General features: G+C 39.1%; 1 protein-coding gene across 1 annotated transcript in view; it reads right to left on the bottom strand.

Annotated features, from left to right (window-relative positions):
• LIX1 (limb and CNS expressed 1) overlaps positions 1-20,642 on the bottom strand; it is a gene marked incomplete at both ends in the record, with an annotated part of 33,074 nt that overhangs the window by 8,713 nt on the left and 3,719 nt on the right. Inside the window, 2 exons of the mRNA XM_079548462.1 lie at positions 2,583-2,723; positions 9,545-9,705. Of these exons, the coding sequence (XP_079404588.1) occupies positions 2,583-2,723; positions 9,545-9,705 (302 nt within the window). The remainder of the gene's footprint in view (positions 1-2,582; positions 2,724-9,544; positions 9,706-20,642) is intronic.

Genomic DNA, 20,642 nt, shown 5'->3' with positions numbered 1-20,642 from the left:
ATCAATATTTAGTGTACTATCTGATTGTGAAATGAGAGTGCTGAAGTGCTTAGTGACACACTGATTGCTGAAAGGAGGAAACATGTGGGATTAACCAGAAGCGCTTTAGTATTTGATTTGCAGTAAGAAGTTAGCACTCAAAAGGCTTCCTTAGCTAATACCCCCATGGTCTTCCTACTGACATTTCTCAAATCACTCTCCTGCTGATACATTTTTAGTCAGTTTAACTGATGTACTTCCTTGTAGGTCTTGTAGGTATGATTTTCACATTACCTTCTTAAGAGCTCCTTTGTATCTATCCACACAGCCACTAGACTGATTGTGTGCAGTTTTTCTGTCTTGGTGCTTGCTACAGCTCAGATACTTTGCAAAATATCTCAACACTGTAATGCAGAGGAAATAAGACCCTTGCCTGTGCCCAGCAGAAAAGGAGAAGTAGAAGGATGATTTATAGAGCAGGAGAAAGTTCCAGGAAAACAATTTTACAGAGCTCATTAAATGCTTTTAGATGTTTTCTAACCATTCCCCCCGCTCCCTACCCACCCTCCCCCCTCCCCCCCCCCAAAATATAAAAAATTGTTATTGTAAAGAAGATGGAGAAAAATACAATCTGGAATTATCAATTTCTTTATAAAAAGGAAAATTATATAGGCAAAGTTATCTGATCTGGAGCTCTAACAAAATCTTCTTTCAGGTGTAAGAATGGAAAGAAATATGACCTGAGAAAGGCAAGAAGGGGAAGCAATTTTTTATTGTTCTGCCCAGACTTGTTTATCTCTTCTAAGTCAAAAAGATATAATACTCTCCACCTTCAATATAAATTGACTGTAATGGGACTATAATGACAGACTAGAGTTTCGAAGCAAGTTTTGGCTTATGAACTGGAGCAGTACCCCCTGAGCACTTCTAAAATAAACTGGCAGTGGTTAGTAGCTCAGCAGCATACAATAATTTTATGTCAAGACCTGCTTCTCTTTACCTAATCTTTGCTGTCCCAGTGCACTATTAATGGAAGAGTCTACCTCCTGATCTCTGTGTGGTGTTCATCCATCTAAAGTCATAATTGCTTGAGATGAATCAACAAAACGTTCCTTCAGTTAAATCAATTCTGTCTAGTTCCAGGTATTTAAGAAACACTTACTCCTAGTTCAACAAACCTGACAGTGCAGGTTTTGCATCTCATAAAGTGTACATATAGTAATGAGTACACTCAATAAAGTGCAGCTATGGGCATGCTAATAATACGATCCATAGTTTTACATTCACTTTTTCAGTAGAATTCAAAAGCTGCATTAATTACCCAGATACAGGAAGGGGCTGAGTTTCGTCTCTTTCATAGAATCACAGAATGATAGAACGGCCAGGGTTGAAAATGATCACAATGATCATCTAGTTTCAACCCCACTGCTATGTGCAGGGCCACCAACCACCAGATCAGGCTGCCCAGAGTCACATCCAGCCTGAATGCCTCCAGGGATGGAGCGTCCACAACTTCCCTGGGCAACCTGTAAGCTTCTTTTTAGGGGAAAACCTAGAAAAAGGAACGTGAGATAATTTTGGACAGACTCCTTTGCATAACCCCAGGTGTTCAATGGCAACTTCAGAAAGTTAAACAGATTTCTACCCAATATGGTTCCACTGAACTGAAAGAAAATTTATGGCTTTTGAATGTTGTAGCGTTAACACGATGCTGTTGAAATATTTATGCTGGCTTTCAAATATCCCTAAGGAAATCCAGGCAGAACTCTGTGAAGCATATAACCTTTTAGCTCAAAAATTTCCATAAAAGTGATAAATTACTGAAGTCAAAAACTCCCTTTAAATTTCATACACAAATAAATCATGTTCTATTTTTCCTCACTTTTATGGATTTTTGTCCCTCTGTAATGTATAAAATTCTCAGTACTGTAAAAGAAAACCATTCTTTCATCTATAAAACAGATACAGACTAGACCTCCTTATGCTCATCTGTTTCTACATCCCTTCCCAAATATATCCTGTAAGGGAGTACACTCAGCAGGAGAGCACTGCAGATTATCTAAAAAGAAATCCAGAAGAAAATAGTGATATTTCCAAAATTTAAAAAATCTCTTCCACACTTCTTATCAGAAATATCTTTTGCTAGCAGAAAAGAAATTCAATTCAACTTTCCTTAACTCACAATACATGTCTTTTAGCAAAGCAGTACTTTCATTCCACAGGATTTAGAGCATTCTGAAATGATATTTGCTATGTAGTAGTGTTCTGAACTATAAATATTTTATCTAGGTATAAACTAAAAAAAAAAAAAAAAAATTAAAAAATTGCAGTGAGCTTTAAGGACTAACACAACTTTTAAAAACTGATGCTTTAATTCCTAATTTAGTAATTTTAATAAAATCGATAATCTTTATTACTACAAAGGTGAAAAAACAGTAAGACCTTGACTTTTGTCAACTGGTGGAAAATCTACTAGCAGAGAATCATAATCTTGTATCTTCTATTCGTTAATACCATTCACGTGTGCTCTTTTTGCTCACTGATAGTTAGCAGGCATTTTATCTACAAGATCATATGATTCCCCCCTGATTTTTTTGACTTACACTTGTTGAAGAAACAGCCTCCTGAACACTTTCCATGATGAATTCCTTCGTGATTCTGCGGCAGGGCAATTCATTGAAGAGAGAGTTGATCAGAGCCACTTTTGCAGCATCTCGCCTTGCCTCTGCTCTGCTTAAGCAGCTCTGTAAAAGCACATAAGCAGTTTTACAGGTCTCAGATGAAACCTTTATTTCCCACTGCATTTCTTATGTGCGTTTTTTTGCCTCTCAAAGTAAATTAGAGTTAAAATATATTATTTATACTATTAATAATTGCTTTTATCATAAAATCTGACTTCTGAGAACCAACATTTTAATTGGGAAGTAGCTTTGCCAGAAATCTTCATAAAAATTACTGGTTTAAGTAAACATTAATTTATCAAAATTCTTTAACTTTTGTAACCCTCAATTGGATTTTTTAATAGTTACTGCAAACATTAATTTGCTGCTTAGCATACTTTCTAGCAACAGCCAAGCTGGGAGTGAATTAAGTTTACAAAATATTTTGCAGTGAAAATGCATCCTAAATGTTTTCTTTTTTTCTTTTTTTTTTTTTTCCTTCAAAATCAACCATAATTTAACATCCAGAAGTAGAGTGACACCTCTGATTTCCCAGTGATGCTATCCTATGCCTCTTTTGAACCAAATATTCTACGAATTTTGTGGAGACTCTGGACAGTGGAAAGGAGGAACTTGAAAATAAAGTTGTTTGCCCTGCTTTGCTGCATAGCTACATGAACTGCCAGTGCTGATATCTGCTGTCCTCTCACAGCTAACAGAGGGTCTACTCTGTGTGTTTACTTTGGCCTTCAGAAGTTTCAGTTGAAGACTACTTATCTGGTTTTGTAATAGAGCATGAAAATTTCTTAGCTCTCAACAAGCAAACAATGCACTCATATTTTTAATAAAATCAGGATTTTACTCACTTTGGAGGCAATGGAGATTCCTAAACATGAGCTGTATGGCATGACCTGGACAAAATGTTATGCTTCTGGTTTTGTCTAAACACAGGAAACTTACCTTATCTTGCCTCCCATGTGACATATGTCACCTGGGCTCACCCACATTCCCCACATCAAGCTCAGGATTTTAACTTTATCACAGCTTTTACAAGACACAGTTGTATGCCACAGACAGTGAAAAGTAGAGACGAAAGCACCAGCCATGCTTGAGCTTCAGCAACTACAGGGAATGGATTGTATGAATGGAGTCCATATGATCTTAGACGATGAACTGCATCCCAAGCTTTTGAGAAGGCTTAAAAAAATGCCTTGAAAGATTTATGTCAACCTGCCTGAACGGTGGAACTCTTTTCAAATCTCAAATCTGGCTAACAGCATGGCAATCAAGATAGAGACAGAGAGCAGATGTTCTGTGCACTACCTGCTGAATCAGCTATGGCCATTCAGTGATGCTACAATGAAAAGCAATTATCCTCAAACTCTGATTTGTCTGTTCTTTTGGCTCTGCCTCTGAACCTCACAGTAATTTATAAGGAATGGTATGAGAATAATATTAGATTTTACTGTAATAATAATTATATAAAAAATACTAGTCTTTCTAAACAACTAATTGACGTATGATTTCCGCTCTCTTAATACAGAATGAAGTGTTACGAATACAACCAAGTCAATGCATCACTGTGTTCCTCTCCTACATTTTGCACAGAATGAAATGACAGGGCAAGTCAGAACCTGCCAGGGCTTACCAAGAACAAAGCCACCTTAATAGAGACTTGCTGAGTAAAATTTTACTAGACGTGAAGGAAGACCAAATTTTAAAATTGCCTGAGTACATTTCAGATAGCAAGAAACATTAACATATTTAGAATTTCAACATCTAATTTTCTTCATGGCGAGTACGCTGTGCCGCACTTGAGGAATTTATCTTACTTTAACTGGTACATTAGCTAGTCATTCATCTTAGTTTGCAATGTCTGATATGACAGAATGATCTCTTGTGGTCCCTTCCAACCCCTGTCATTCTGCCACTCTGTGAAATGCATACTTTTCATGTTCGTTTACAGCAGCATCCGCAGATTCTTCCATGGTCTTTTTTATTTCCTTCTCCAGGCCTAAAGGTATTCAGTATCTGGCATAGTTGGTTTAACTCTACCAGGTTGTTTCTACGCATTTTGATAAGAAGCGCAAATACGCTGGGAAACTTCTAAATAATATAGTAACTGGTTGATCAAGAAAACTGCTGATTTTTGACGTGCAATGAAAATGGAAGCATAGTTCTCTGAAACAAGTAATTTTCATTAAAATATGTAAATAAATTACAAAATGCTTATCTTTTAATCAGGTAGAACATTTTTCATTATAAAAACCAATTTACCCTACCTTTTAAAAAGCCATTTTAAATAATTTTTTTCTTCCAAAAAATGTGATTTTTAGTATGAAATTAAGTTTGTATTTCATTTCAGTTTTTCCTGTCATGCTCTTTCAGAACCTGGGGTCTTTATGAAAATGTAAAATATCTAACCCTTTTACATCCCTTTCAAGCTGCTCAGGTCAAATGTTTCAACACTGTGTATTTTTCCTTCATTATGTTTAAAGATTCTTTTGCAAGTTGCATGTGATTTTGTTCTGTAAAATTCTAAGAACTTAGATTTCTATGTGCTTTCAACAATAAATGTTATAATCTAAACCAAGCCAAACAATTTGGATTTAAACCATCTTTGTGCAGATGAAATCCAGTTAAAATGAGAGATAAAAGAAAACCATTCATTTTTAAGTAATACCAGCAAAGCAGCAGATCAAAGAGTCTTTATATATTTATAAGCAAATGGTTAGTTTTGAGAGATCAAGAGATTTACAAATCTGGAAGAAGGGAAAGATTCTTTACATTTAACTAAATATAATGGAAGCTATAAAAACTTGAACATAAATGGAAATCATATTTTAAAGTGTTGACATATGACTTTTCTCTGTGATGTTTTTTCCCTTTATTTTTTTCCTCCCAATCCTGAAAAAATGACTAAAATGGCACAATCTTGATGTAGTTTCTCAAAAGACAAAGGTATTAATTAAGGGTATAGGATCTTTGTCTCTGGTTTACAGAGAAGTCTGGTATTATATGAAGTTGAATTTGTGCTGGGAATTGCAGAAGAGGTCTCTGACAGTCATTGAGTGGGCAATGTCTGCTGCACTGTAGTGGTGCAATATACAGTGGAATACTGGTAGCCATGTCCTCTCTTCAACATGCTGCATTTCAGCAGTTTTGATGTTTGTAGCTGGAAAAGGTAACAAAGCTGTACTCTTCGTCCCCAGAGGAAAGAGGAGGTGTTGATCCAAGGCACAATGAAGAAGGTTCATCCTGCTTTTACAGACATGTTGGAAACAGGGAAAGTAAACCTTAGCTCTTTATCTTAGAGACGATAGCTCTTTGTTCTCAGTAGGTGAAACTGTCGGAAAAGCACAGACATTTCATTATAGCCTGTTTCTACTTGCTGAGAATGGCTTGAAAGCAGCCCTGAGGAGAAGGATTTGAGGGTGTCAGTTGATGAGATTCAACATGAGTCAGCAAAGTGTGCTTGCAGCCCAGAAGGCTGACTGTATTCTGGCTTGCATCAAGAGGAGCGTGGGTAATTCTGTCCCTCAACTCTGCTCACTGACACCCCACTGTGCTGTGTCCAGTTCTGGTGCCCCCAACAGAAGGACATGAAGGGTGCAAAGGACGGCCACAAAGATGATCAGAGGTTGGAGCACCTTCCTGTGAGGACAGTAAGAGGGCTGCGTTCTTCAGCCTGGAGAAGACTCCAAGTGGACCTTTATAGCGGCCTTTCTGTACCTGAAGGGGGCCTACAAGAAAACTGGGGAGGAGCTTTTTATAAGGGCATGTAGAGACAGGACAAGGAGAAATAGTTTTAAACTGGAAGAGGACAGATTTAGACTTGTTATTAGGAAGAAATTCCTTACTTTGAAGGTGGAACAGGTTTCCCAGAGAGGTTGCGGATGCCCCCTCCCTGGTAGCATTCAAGGCCAGGTTGGATGGAGCTCTGAGCAGCCTGGTCTAGAGGGAGGTGTCCCTGCCTATAGCAGGGGTTTGAAACTAGGTGTCTTATAGGTCCATTCCAACCTAAACCATTTTACGATTCTTTGGTTACAAATGCTACATTTTTTATACCATCTAACTGCTCTGTCTTGCTCCATAATCACTGTACAGTACACAACTATATACAACCTAGAAACATCTACTGTAAGATCAGGGAGTACTGATCTTTTTGATTTTAAACAGTTGACTTCTGGCCCTTGTGGAAATGCTTAACAAGGATTGAACTGAGTCTTTAAGCTAGTAACGTCACATGGACTGAATAAAACAGAGGAAATATTTAACTAATTATTCACTTTTATAAATATATATTTTAGAGAAGGCTGTAACCTGGAGCTGGAGTGGGAAGCTGGTGCTTTATGCAATTACCAAGCCTCTTTGTTGCCCAGCTTTATTTTGTCTTCTATCAATATACCAAGAAGCAACGTTCCCATTGTTCACCCTGCCTCATAACGAGTCAGACAGAATTTGTGCTGTGTATTGAGTGCTGAATATTGACAGAAATAACTTGTGCTCTTTTTACTTCTAGTAAAATTAGTACCTGTAGTACTAATTTAAAACTTGTAGCAGTTTTGATAGTATTAATATTGTTGTGACCACAGTAGTCTATGGCGTAACTAAGAGAATATTCACTAGATAGTGACTTTCTATTTAATCAATTAAACTTTTATTGGAGTGGGAAAAAAAGACTTTTTATTTCATATACATGTTTATGTTGTAGTCCTACAGACTCAAAACATTCTAATGCACTCAAAATCTGATAATTGTTTTTGCTCCCAGCGATATTACATTGTCTAATAAGAGATATTACCATTTCTTATAAAGCATACTTTGATTAACAGTAGCAAGGAAACGCCAGCATGTATATAAGCAAATAATAATTTGATATTTGAATTGTCAATTCAGGGATTTTTCAGTGCTTCTATCCTTGGTTAGCTACAAACACATTGTTCAAGAGAAGAGATCATCATTGTTGTAGATGATCTCACTTAGAAAGATAAAAGCCGGGATTGACTTACAAGCACTTTTCACTGCATTTATAAAATCAAAGTATTCTACATATTTCCTTTTTGGAATTAAAAACAAAAACATCTGCTAAAGCCAGGAGCAGTTTCATGCCTGAGTTCAGCAAGAGGGGAAACAAGGAGCTGATCAGATGGGCCTTATGTTGGTTCCTTTATCATAACTGAAAATTATTGCAATTTACAGGGTCAGTCATGGCTTGTGATTCCAGAACAAAAATGGAAAAGAAGGTATTTAAAATGCTTAAGTAAATTAATAGGTTTCTTGGACTGTGAAGTGCCATGAAGTATATCACGTAACACATACCTGTGTGTCTTTAGGCAGGAGAAAGGATTATTTGTGAGAAGAGTTGTGCAGAGACATTTGTAGTTTTTTACTATGCTGTGTTACTGTTATTTAGTGATGTAAATACAACTACAAAGTTCTAAGCAATGTGGAAATTGAGAGCCTTTATAACTATAAATTAAGACATTGGCAATTAATTAATATATTGTTGTAATGCTATTTACCTGAAAGCATGAACAGAACCAATCTCTTAATGTCCCAAAAGCACATAATGCAACATTCAGTTTCCAAACTGTTATTTCGTTCTGTTCAGCAGAGAGGCTAAAGTACTGTAATCCGAAAGACATGTGCATGTCATTCAAATTGGTTAAAATACTTCAATTAACAGCAGTTATGTCTGGTTCTAGATCCTAATGGATTACATCTACATATTACACACCAATGAACAAGCATTTGGTGATACTGAGGTGCTTTTGTACTGGCCCTTACCGAGAGGACAGTTTGGTGGTAGGCATCAGATGGTTATTAGGGATATGTACACAGGCTGGCCATAGAATAACAAACAGCATTGCCTTTGCAATTAGTTTTTAGTGACTTCTTCCTTGCCTTTTCTAAAAAAAAGAAAAAAAGAAAAAAAAAAAGGAAGAAGAAGGAAGATGGCTATATTTAGAAATACATTCTGGATGCATCTAGTGAAAAAAGAGGGAAGGGAGTTTGGAAGGAGTCAACTAAAATTGCAACTGGTATTCTGGAAAGAATTCTGATTTTGTCCTAGTTATTTGGTTGTTGAAGATCTCAAGATGAATCGTTGAAACTTTCTGTGTAGGCCCAACTTCCACATCCTAAGTAGATGAATCTATAAGTATAAGATGAATCTAATAAGTAGATGAACTGGGGGTTGGACTCGATGATCTCAGGAGGTCCCTTCCAACCCCTACAGTTCTGTGAATCATAATATCAGTGCCTATGGAATTCATGCTTAAGATGTTATTTATTGAAAGGAAGATACAGGATAGAGTGCTTTACAAGGTAACCTTCCTCCTTCTGGAGACATCAAATTTAGTTCCAATGTTGTTTTTCATTGCAAGAGAAACCTGATGTGGCCCTGGTTAGATTTAATCCCTGTTTTTTATATGTTAGCACAGTGTTAGCATGAGTAGGATGGTGCATATTATGGGGACATACTGCTACAGTGAGAAGTATCTTCACATTGAATAAAAAAATGAAATACAAAGCTATTTCTCCCACATATCAGATTTTATTGTTTCCTCAGGGAAAGAAAGAACACAAATTTTGGTCTTAGATTTAACCGGCAAACATTTGAATTACACATAATGTTCTCTGTTGTTGGTTGTTTTTTTTTTAAAAAACAGAAATGAGGTTGGTAAAATCATTCCATGCCCAATTAATTCCCAGAACTGAGCTATTTTCTTTCAGCTAGTTTGTTGCTCTGAAATCACTGAGATATGGGACAGTGCTAGGCTGGAAGAGTCAGGTATGGAACTGCAATACCATGTTATAGAAATAGTTGCCCTGTATATTCCATAGCAAAACTCTTTTCAGAAAAAAATGTCCCCTGACAAAGATTGGAAGCTGACACTTACCTGAAAGTTACCAAAGCAACTTCCTCCAGGCAAGGTAACATAACTCACAAATGGCGGGCCCAGGCTGCTCAGTGACTCATACACAATGATACCTTCACTTGGAAGTACAGCCGACTTCTGTTTGCTTTCCCAGAACTCTTGCAATATTGCTACAACATTCACTGCCAAAGACAAAAAAATCTGAATGTAAGATGCAGCACAAGTCCTTGATCCTTAGTGTTTTCTATGTTACACAAGAAATGCAGATTTATGAAGCTGAATCTTTATAAATCATTATTAATATAAAAGCTTTCACCAGCAGTTCCTGCTGGCATGACAGTGTAATTGTGTTCCAGAGTCATAGGCTGTGGGCCTGCAGGGATTACAGGCTGCTATTGGTCATTCATTCCAGGTCAGCAGCATTGGTTTTTTTGTGACAGCATGTTGGGACTCTGATTCCATAGCAAGAGTGGAGCTGTTCACTTTCAAACAAGAGAAAATGTTATACTTTAATTTCTTTTTACCCATTCACAAAAAGATCTCATGTAGTTACCCAGAGCAAGTATTGTAATTGTTACCATAAAACCAATTGATAACAGTTCGTGCAGGAGTCAGTGGCATTCAAAAGATAAATGAGGACAGAGATAATTTTCCTTCTTAGCTTTCCCCTTTCTTCATCCAGCCTGAGCTGGCTGGTGGTGGAAGAAAGGAAAGGGAAACCATTTTGAGACAGGAGACGGTGGTGGCAGTTCCCATGCAAACTACAGATGGAGCATTGCTCTTTCTTGCAAGAGGAGCTGTGTGATCTCCAATTTTGTTGTCGCTTGTTTCTGTGTTTGGTGCAGCACTGTTCTGATGTGCAGTAGCTGTCCTGGGCCAGGAGACGGACAGAGGAACAGAGTGTGTTCATCACCAGCTCTCCCTGATGTGCTCAGGAGGTGAGGATGTGCATACAGCGCACTGAGCATGGGGAGGTGCGGGGCAGCAGCTGGAGCACAATGCTGATTTCCAACAGTGTCACGGGATGGCTCCCATCTACTCTGGTGTTCTGTTAAAACTTTGGGATGTTGGTATACCATGTGGAAGAGGGCTACCTGCATAGAAACATTTGTAAAAGGAAGCATGCTGGATAACTGTTTGTCATGTGCAGATGAACTTGGAGAAAGACTGAAACAGAGAGAATCTCTTAATCATGGAAACAGAGTTCTGCTTTTCTGAATTATTCCCTTCTTGACAATAAGGGGGGTATGTTATGCTATTGTTGATTTCTGAAAATCAGTACTTGGCAATACAGAGGAAATGAGCAATCTTCTATAATTGGTGAGCCTGCTTCTATACTATGAAGGGTAGTTACAAATGTGAGAGAAAAACTGGGAGTCAACACTCAGTAGCAGAGACTGCAGGACGGGACCCACCTATTCAAGAAGTGCTTTAGATACTCTCTGGCAGTGAGTATCTCATTGATGTCAATGTCTGGATGTTTGCTACGAGGTCTCTTGCTCCACAGAGCATGCACACAGACATTGGATAGCAATCTAATTTAAACCCCACTAAGTAAAAGCTGATATTTAAACATAAATTTCATGAATTTTCAAGCTTTAAAACTGACAATTTAGTAGAAGCTGCCATTACAATAAGGAATGGGTTTAGACACATTCAGTCCTGCATTGGTTTTGACATATATAGCAACAGAAAGCTATTCAAGCTATTCAAACTTCAAGAACACCTCTGGTTTAGGAAATTGCAATTGTCCAAGAGTGCAGTCATTACAAATTACAAATTACATAATCCAAAGACCACAGAAATAACAAGTACAGTGGTGTACTGTGGTACACCTGTGGTACCTGTGGTACTTCTACTTGCCTTGTCACTAAGCCTGTATGGTACTTTTGTTAAAAATAAAAAATAATTGATTTCAGCCACATAATCATGAGATTGAATGTTACGCAGCTGACAAATAAATGGATGTTAGTTTCCTGTTTAGCTGAAACTACTGACTATTTTAAGAACATGTATGCTGCAATAAGCAAAGCCACACAGGGAAGTTCCAGGCAATACTGATCCATTTTTATTCAGTCCAAGTCCCAAAATTGTAATGTGCTAGCCACACTTAATAGGAATGATGTGTAAATGCCATGCTTTGCTTCCTACCAGAACACAACTGTGGTCTAAGTGGTCCATACTGGAAACAGAAGGCATTCAGGCAGTTTCACGCCAGCAGTAGCAATAGACAGCTGTACTGAACAGCTGAATACTGTACAGCTAGTACTGAACTGTAGTGTGTGTATGATACTTCTTTCTCTTCTGCTGTCAATTCTACAGCAATTATAAAAGTTCAGAGTAAAAACTTTGTTTTAATTTCCACTCTACTTTGTGACTTTGAGAGTAACTGAATACTTGGACAGCCTGCATTTCTTGCTTGACAGAAAGTTCTCACTCCTCTGCAAATTTGAGATTCAAAAAACTTTTCAAGCACTATAGAGAAGTACATCTTTTTACTGCAGTACACCAATGGAAATGAGGAACTTTCCCTCCTTTTTGCTGAAACAAAACACTTTCTGCCATTGCAAACTGTACAGATAAAGCAATATTTTACCAGAGGGCTACGAAGCAATGAGTACCTTATTACAGGTTGCACTGATACGATTAACACTGAAACAGCAGCTGAGAAGTAATACTTCTAATTAGAATTAATGTCTGTCAAATTAGCAAGCTATGCAGCTATCCAGCACTGGATAACACGGGTTGTAATGAAGAGAGTAAGGATAAAACCTAGTTGAGATGTGAGGCTGGTAATGGGAATACATGGAGATGCTTATCTAGTGCCAGAATCTCAAACTACCACTTTCTGCTGTTTTTTTTCAGCCCCATTCAAAGCCAGCACCTCAAAACTCTGATGAGGGTGAAGTTGTATCAGGTTAAACTACAGAATGTGGCCGCAACACCAAAGTCTCATCACACAGGTTGCTTTTTTTTTTTTTTTTTTTTTTTTTTTTTTTTGTCCAGAATTCTTTATGTTTTGATTTAGTTCAGCTTATTTAAATCTATTGTGTAGCTTTAATCACTACATTTATTGTCATGAGGTTAAACCAGCATATCCATTTCTAATACATAATTAAAGCAATTTCAGAAATTCTTTTTTTATATATAAGCCTAAATATGTTGTCCTCAAGTTCATACATGATGTTATGTAGTAGTGGTCTACTAAAAACACATTTGTTTTTATGCCTAACAAGCACTAATTTGTCCATTTTCATTATATATCATGTTGATTTGCTGTAATTTAAGATGAAAAAAATGCTTACACGCATTCAAGTGTGCAATTAATTGTGCCCTGTTGCTCTTCTGAGATAATACCATGATGACTAATATTGTATTAAGATTTCTCAGGATCCGTTTTTCCTTTAATAGTGTGTCTTTTTTTTTTTTTTTTTTTTTTTAAGATTCCAAGAAGAATGTTGTTTGATCATTGTGTTTTGCATCCAGTGTGCTTTGAGTCTAATAAGGCATTGTAGAAAAAAGTGAGAACTGTCAGAAGCAGTAGCAGTATATAAATGAAACAGCAAGATTTGCCTTCACTTGGGAGGCTTAACAAAACACAACTCAGTAATGTACAATTTACTGTCAAAGATCATTCTCATTCCTGTAATTGGTTCTTGAATTTTGAAAGACAATTATGAAGTGACTGAATTTTTAAGATAATGACTGTAGTATTTATATGCACTGACAACCAACTTTTTTCATGATTAAATCCTTGGTTCTTTAAAAGATATTATTTCGTACATTGTCAGTTGCTGTAATTAGTTAACAGTTTGGACTGAAACGAAGGCAAAGCCAAGTCTCCCCCATACAAACAGACAATGTTTTATCCATTTTATCCCTACCCTCCTGATCTTTCTTAATTAGCAGTTCAAGAGGCTTGTAGCACGGGTCCCTTGGGAGTCACTCCTTAAGGGTAAGGGGGTCCAGGAAGCCTGGATGCTCCTCAAGATGGAAATCTTAAAGGTGCAAGAACAGGCTGTCCCTGAATGCTGCAAGGCAAGCCGTAGGAGAAGACCAGTGTGGATGAACCAGGAGCTACTGTCGAAACTCTGGAAGAAATAAGAGAGTCTAGATCCTCTGGAAGAAGGGACAGGCTACTTGTGGAGATTAACAGGAAGTTGCTATGGTATGCAGGGAGGAAGTTAGGAGGGCAAAAGCCCAACTTGAACTCAGATTGCCCACTGCAGTAATTTTTATAAATATATCAATGGTAAGAGAAGAACCAGGAGGAATTTCCATCCTTTACTTGATGCAGCAGGGAATGTGACCACTGAGGATAAGAAGACTGAGGTCCTCAACGCCTTGTTTATATCTGCCTTTAATAGGCAGATCAGTTATACTCAGGGCAATTTACACCCTGATCTGAAAGTCCGGGATGCTATGCAGAATATATTCCCAGTGATTCAGGTGGAGACACTTAGAGAGCTCCTCTTCCATCCGGACTGTCACAAGTCCATGGGACAGGACAGACTTCATCCTAGGGTGCTGAGGGAGCTGACAAGCGTGTTTGCCAAGCTGTTCTCTACTATTTAAAAGCACTCCTGGTTATCTGAAGAGGTCCCAGAGGATTGGAGGATTGCCAGTGTGACTCCCACCTACAAGAAGGGCCGTAAGGAAGATCCAGGGAACAACAGGCCTGTCAGCCTGACCTCGGTACCAGGGAAGGTTATGGAGCAAATCATCTTGGGTGAGATCACAAGGCATGTGCGTGGCGTCCAGGGGATCAGGCCCAGCCACACGGGTTCATGAAAGGCAGGTCGTGCTTGACCAACCTTATCTCCTTCTATGACTGGGTAACCAGCCTGGTAGACAAGGGAAAGGCTGTTGATGTAGTCTACCTAGACTTCAGCAAAGCCTTTGACATGGACCTTCAAAGTATTCTTCTGGGGAACCTGGCCTCTGCTCCTAGGCAACAAACAGGACCTGAAGAAATGGCCACAAGTTGTACTAGAGGAGGTTTAGATTAGACAACCTTGTGATTCTATGATTTATGATGCTGACTGTAATGTATGGTAATGAAGTGAGAAGATCACTCTTTTCCTCTTCTGTGCTTTCTAAATAGCCTGGAAATTTCTTGTCCAGGGACTGAGCATTGTGGCAGGTGATAGCACTGTGGCTGTCCTATAGTGCAAATCTTGGTAGTTTGCTTGAAGCTTTCATAGTCTACAAAGGTAGGCTTTTTTTTTTTTTTTTTTTTGAACAGGCTACTTGGAAGCTCTGGTTCTGCAGAAATACATGGGTTGTTCTGCTGCATTTACCCTAAATGAACTCTGAGCTTTTTTCACTTTTCAGAAATGCTGTTTTATGTGAGCCAGATTTGGAAGAGGATTAAATGATAACACGTATCATACAACATAGCACTATTTTGCAGTCAATTTCTCATTGAGTAGGAAATGTCTTACTTCTGCTCATGGAAGTTTTGGGGTCAAATTCTCAATTAAGTGGGAAACAGAACTCTTGAACTTGAATTACGTAAGTTTGCATCAAACTGATGCCATAATGAAAAAAAAAATTGTTTCCAATCTTCTGTGGATTGCTGCTAAAAAAACTAGCTACGCACCTTCCTCAGTCAAGGCAAACACACAATTAACAGCATACTGCCATGATTGAGAGGGCAGGAGCCAAGTACCTCTGCTGCTAATACAGAATGGAGTCATAGACTTGACAACATTTTGCTGCTGAGAGAGTAGAATATAAAGAATACACACAAGATAACCACCTACTTTGTCATTTTAAAACTCAAAACAGCTGTTTCTGAGAGTCCTTTTAACTGCTTTTGTGGATTTAATTTAATATGTGAATGCAAAGGAAAAATACAAGCATTCTGAATAAGAGAAATGCGTAATACAAAATCTATTAAAAAAGATTCTTCAGAGAGAGGCTAGTAAAGTTGTCTTACATGTCTTAAATCAAGCTACGGCACATAATCAGTGAAACCATACCATTTAAACAAAGTTCATAAGTTACAAGTGCACCTTTCTGCAGCTGCAGCCTATTATGGCTTGTAACTTAATGCACACATCTTAGGGAAGCTGTTAAATTGAGCTCAGGCTAGCAAACAGTACTGGTTAAATCTGTAAAAAAAAGGTCAGCAACTGAAGTGGGAGCCAGCTGTTTTTTGATGGAAGGATTTCTTGCATCTCTTTTGATTCATTTTGCACATTTTCATATTAATAATTAGACAGCTTTGGGGAAGAAAATGTTGCAAATGTGATTAGGCAACATCAGTTACATTTTCCATTATGTTGTTGTACACTTACCAGCTGTTATGCATTACCAAGTTAGCAGTGATTACATTAGGATATACTGATTCCCATGCTGTAATTTCTATTCTCTATTTCTATTCTGTCCTATGCTGATGTAGTATGAAGAGAATAAGCCTCAAATCCCTACAAAAACAGAATGAAACCAGGCATATGCCAAGAAAGCAAACGGCATCCTGGTTTGCATCAGAAACACCGTTGCCAGCAGGAACAGGGCTGTGATTGTTCCCCTCTACTCAGCTCTGGAGAGGACGCACCTTGAGTACTGTGTCCAGTTTTGGGCCCCTCAGTGCAAGAAAGACATTGAGGCCCTGGAGCGGGTTCAAAGTAGGGCGATGAAGCTGATGAGGGGTCTGGAGCACAGGCCATATGAGGAGCAGCTGAAGGAGCTGGAGTTGTTCAGTCTGGAGAAGAGGAAGATCAGGGGAGACCTTGCTGCTCTCTATAACTACCTGAAGGGAGGTTGTAGTGAGCTGGGGGTCGGCCTCTTCTCTCATGTAGCTGGTGATAGGACTGGAGGGAATAGCTTCAAGCTGTGCCAGGGGAGATTTAGGCTGGATGTTAGGAAATATTATTTTTTCTGAAAGACTGGTTAGGTACTGGAATGGGCTGCCCAGGGAGGTGGTGGAGTCAACAACCCTGGAGGTGTTCCAGGAATGTCTGGATTTTGTGTTGAGGCACATGGTTTAGTGAGAACTATTGGTGATTAGATTGGATGGTTGGATGGATGATGTAGGTCTTTTCCAACGTTGGTGATTCTATGATTCTGTGATACTATTAAAAAAATATCATCATGTAGGAAGTACTAACAATATGCTGAGGAGCATTCAGGGAACTTTTCCCTTCTCCATGAGGGACTTGTGTGCAAGATGAGTGGACTAAACTAGCTGTGGACTGCTAAGTAGAAAAACAGCAAGAAATAGTTTCAGGAAAAGATCTTATTGCATCTGCTGACAATGAATACTTTAAATCCTCCATTCACTGGCAGTTCCTAGAAGACTTCAAAAATTTGGGAAAAGAACAAAATTAAATAAATCATATGGACAGGCTCCTCAAAGGAGTAATTTTTAAGGTGCTGTCAAATAGTGGAAGAGAGTGTTGGAGGTAAGATGCTCAGAGAATGGTGTAGGTTGACTAGGTGCTTCACGGGTGGCTAGCTTAGCCCCTTGGCACAGCCAACTTAGATGCAATCAGAGGAAAGGAAGGGTGGCAACTGGGAAGGTCTTACTGATGCCACTTTTGGGATGAGGCAAGGTGTCAGTCTCTGAAGTGTTACGAGCTGAGTAAAAAGTTATCATCTGGGACAGAATAAGGAGACTTATTAAAGTTAGACATTTTCAACATGATAGTGTGAAGATAACTGTTAATCATTGTCAAGCGGCTTCGCATAAGGTCTTATTTAGCATTATATGGGAAAAATGAAAAGAATTCTGGTAGAATTTCAGTATCTGAAAATAGCTATAACAATTATAGCTATGAACAACTGTAAAATTGTTAATCTGTTACGATAATCAGAAGTATAACTGGTTTCCACAGGAATAATATAATAAAAGTGATAATCTAGAAAGGAAAAGATGGTTTGTTTGATGAAACTTAATCTTGGAATATTTTCCCAAGACAGCTGACTTACTCTGTCTACACTGCACTCGAATTCAAAAGCTTACATCACAGAGAGCTAGCATAGTACTCACTGACAAATCTACTTCAGCGTTTAATGAAGAGATAAGTGAGCTGGGCTGATTCTACTGAGATTCCACAGGGATCTGATCATAATCCTTAACATATTTTTTCTCTTAAAACATCTACAGTCTATTGCTGACCTGAAAACTTTGCCGGTAAAATTTGCAAATGAAACATAGTTTGTCACTGCCAGTAAAAACATGGAGACACACTGATGTTCAACTGATCTGAAATCACTTGTGCTATTTCACAAACGAACTATTCAGCAATTCAGCCAGGAGCCATGAATTCAAGCCAGGTGATTAGAAAATCTCAGTGGAAGTATTTCGCTTTTTCCAAGCTATATTACAACCTCTAGCTGATATCAGAACATTGTTTTATTGTTGAAACAAAGATATAAAAAACCACAGTGGTTATAACTGGCATTCAACAATTTTAGGCTTGAAACAAGGTGATAAATTTGGAAATGCTTTATGAAATGGGGAACTGATTCACAGCTGCTTGAAGCGTTTATAGGTATATTACCTTAATTTTGAGGCTTAGTTTGTGCTCTTTCTGACTCCTCTTCCAGCTTTGGCTTGCTGATGACTCATCTCGAAAGTGTGGTAAGGCTGATGGCTCCCACACAGACTCCCACCAGTGAGTGCAAGGCACAAGTGGCAGTTAGAAGAGCAACTCCTTTCCTACACCCTACACAGCCAAGAAAATGCATCACAGGTCTAACACCAGACAAACAAGCTGGTGTCTTTTAGCTTGCTTCCTGGAAGGATCAAAAAGAAGGTCTTCCAGCTGTGTAACACATGAAATGCTTTTCAGCTGTTTTTGCTCTCCTGGGTTTGGAGAGGAGACAAGCTAGAGCTGAAGACAGGAGAGAGAGCAGACCAAGACCCAGATGTAGCACCATGAGTACTGCAGTAAGTTAGATGTAGCTGCTTGGTGTCAGCTTAGAGCTGCAGGGAAAGCCTGCTGCTGCCACAGTGCCCCAGCCATCAGATGCTGAGCTCTTCAGCAGAGCATTTGCCAAGTGAAGTCATCTACATACTCCCCATGCAGTTATCTCAGCAGATATTGGAGTAAAAATTCTACAGAATTGAATACTGACATATATTTTGGGCCTTCCACAAATTAGTTCAATATCAAACTGTCCCTAATTCTGGAAACTTTTCTGTAATATATTCCTCGGTGGCTGTACTCAACAATTCCACATCAGGTAAAGGGCTTTTCCCATTTCTTTAATCTATAAAACTTATTTACAAGTGGTGATACAATTATACATTTTAGTTAAAGGAAACTACTAGGAAATAGAAAAGCCTTGCCATGGGCAGGGTTATTTGTCACCAGATCAATCTGCCCAAGTCTTCATCCTGCCTGGCCTTTGATGCCTCCAGCGATGGGGCATCCACAGCTTCTCTGTGCAGGGGTTTGGAACTAGATGATCTTTAAGATCCCCTCCAATCTAAGCCATTCTATGATTTTATGATAAAAACAGTGCACTTCGTTCTCTTAGATCCAACAGACAAAATAAAAACAACCCTTTTGTATTGCAGGTTTTGATTGGACTCTACTTGCCAGAATTTGTGAGTCCACCAGCTTCCTTTCTTGCTTGGATATCCACATTTTTGTCAAAGAATCTATGTATTTTTAAAGGTATAGCAATGAAGTGACATTTCTCTCTGGCTCAGCCTCTGTGACAACACAGTACAGAATTGGGAGCACTGTGAATTCTCTCTCTGATTGGCGAAGAGGTGGACTTGCAGCTAAGTGGTGACTAGAGACAAAACCGTAACAACCTTGTGAAGGCCTCAGAACACTGTACTGTACCAACCTTGTGAAAGGTGCAGAACAAACACATGCCGTGCCCAAGCACAATGGAGAAGCCAGGAAGCAGAGACCTTGCTTAATTGGTCTCAGGTCCCCACCCGCCACAACAATGACCCTCCATGACCACCATATGAAGGGAGAAACATGGCTGGTATGTGCACAATGCCTGAGGTCAAACACTCTAATCCCAGCAATAGCTCCTGGGCCAATTGAAGGGAACCATGCTATGGCATAAAAGGCATTGCCAAACCCACAGCCAGCTGTGCTCATCCCACCACATCCTCAACCATCCCAGGAGGAGAAGACCTCTTCTTCCCTCCACTCCACTTCCCCTTAAGCTTTCCTTCCCTTTCCCTCCCATCCTTTCCCCTTCCTTCTCTCCTTCCTTTTCTTCTCTCTTGTTTTCCCTCTCTTGCTTGCCTCTCTTTTAATAAATAAAAGTACTTCCTTGTTTAATCAACACCTTGACTCCATTCTGAGTCCAAATTCAGAGGGACTAGGATTAACATAATGAACTGCAAGCTGCTTTGGCTTGCAACAAAAGAAACACGAAAACTGAAAGTTAGATTACACCAATGTATTCTAATACATCCATAGTATGTATGGAGAAGGAGTATGAACATGAGAGTGAATTTAATTACACTGTAGTTTATTACATACTAACACTTCCTCATTCCTCCCCAGCAGCCAGGGCCAGCACCTTTTCAGATACATGCACACCTCTCTGGTTTATATACCAACAGGACAAAGTAAGAAGGACCACTCATCTTTCTCACTTCAGGTTTTTTGCAGGACTGCCTGTGCTGATACAGGTGAAATACAGGCTGTCCTGCTGCCAGTGCACCCAGCTGTGATCATGCATCTCCCTTAAATCTCATCCCTGCTACTGGAGGGAGAGGCTGCCCCAGAAGGAGCTGTGCTCACTCCTGCCAACAGCACCCAGCAGTGCGTACTCTGCACCTCTGCCTTTTGCGGCTGGGACAAGCTTTCTGCAGCGCATCCCTCACACTCTACCCTTCGGCCAGCATAAGGAAAGTTCCTGGGCTGCAAGAGCAGGCAGCAGCAGACTTGCTCTGGGATGCATATTCTTCCTCTATCAGCAAAACTCAGTCTCCTCTACATACTGAGCTAGCCCAAGTTGTGAAAAAGGCAGGTGCCGCTGTAGCAAAGTGGGTGCTGGATTGTTCATTCTTACCTGGTCCAGTAAAAGTTGAAAGCAGCATGTTTGTAAGAGAATGCTTTCATGGGGGAAGCATGAGACATCATTATATTGCTTTAAATCCCATTAAAAATCAGAGATCACACACAGAATC

Source organism: Tetrao urogallus (genome assembly GCF_951394365.1).
Source record: "Tetrao urogallus genome assembly, chromosome: Z".
NCBI classification, from domain to species: Eukaryota; Metazoa; Chordata; class Aves; order Galliformes; family Phasianidae; genus Tetrao; species Tetrao urogallus.
This window is presented reverse-complemented; position numbering and strand designations above follow the sequence as displayed.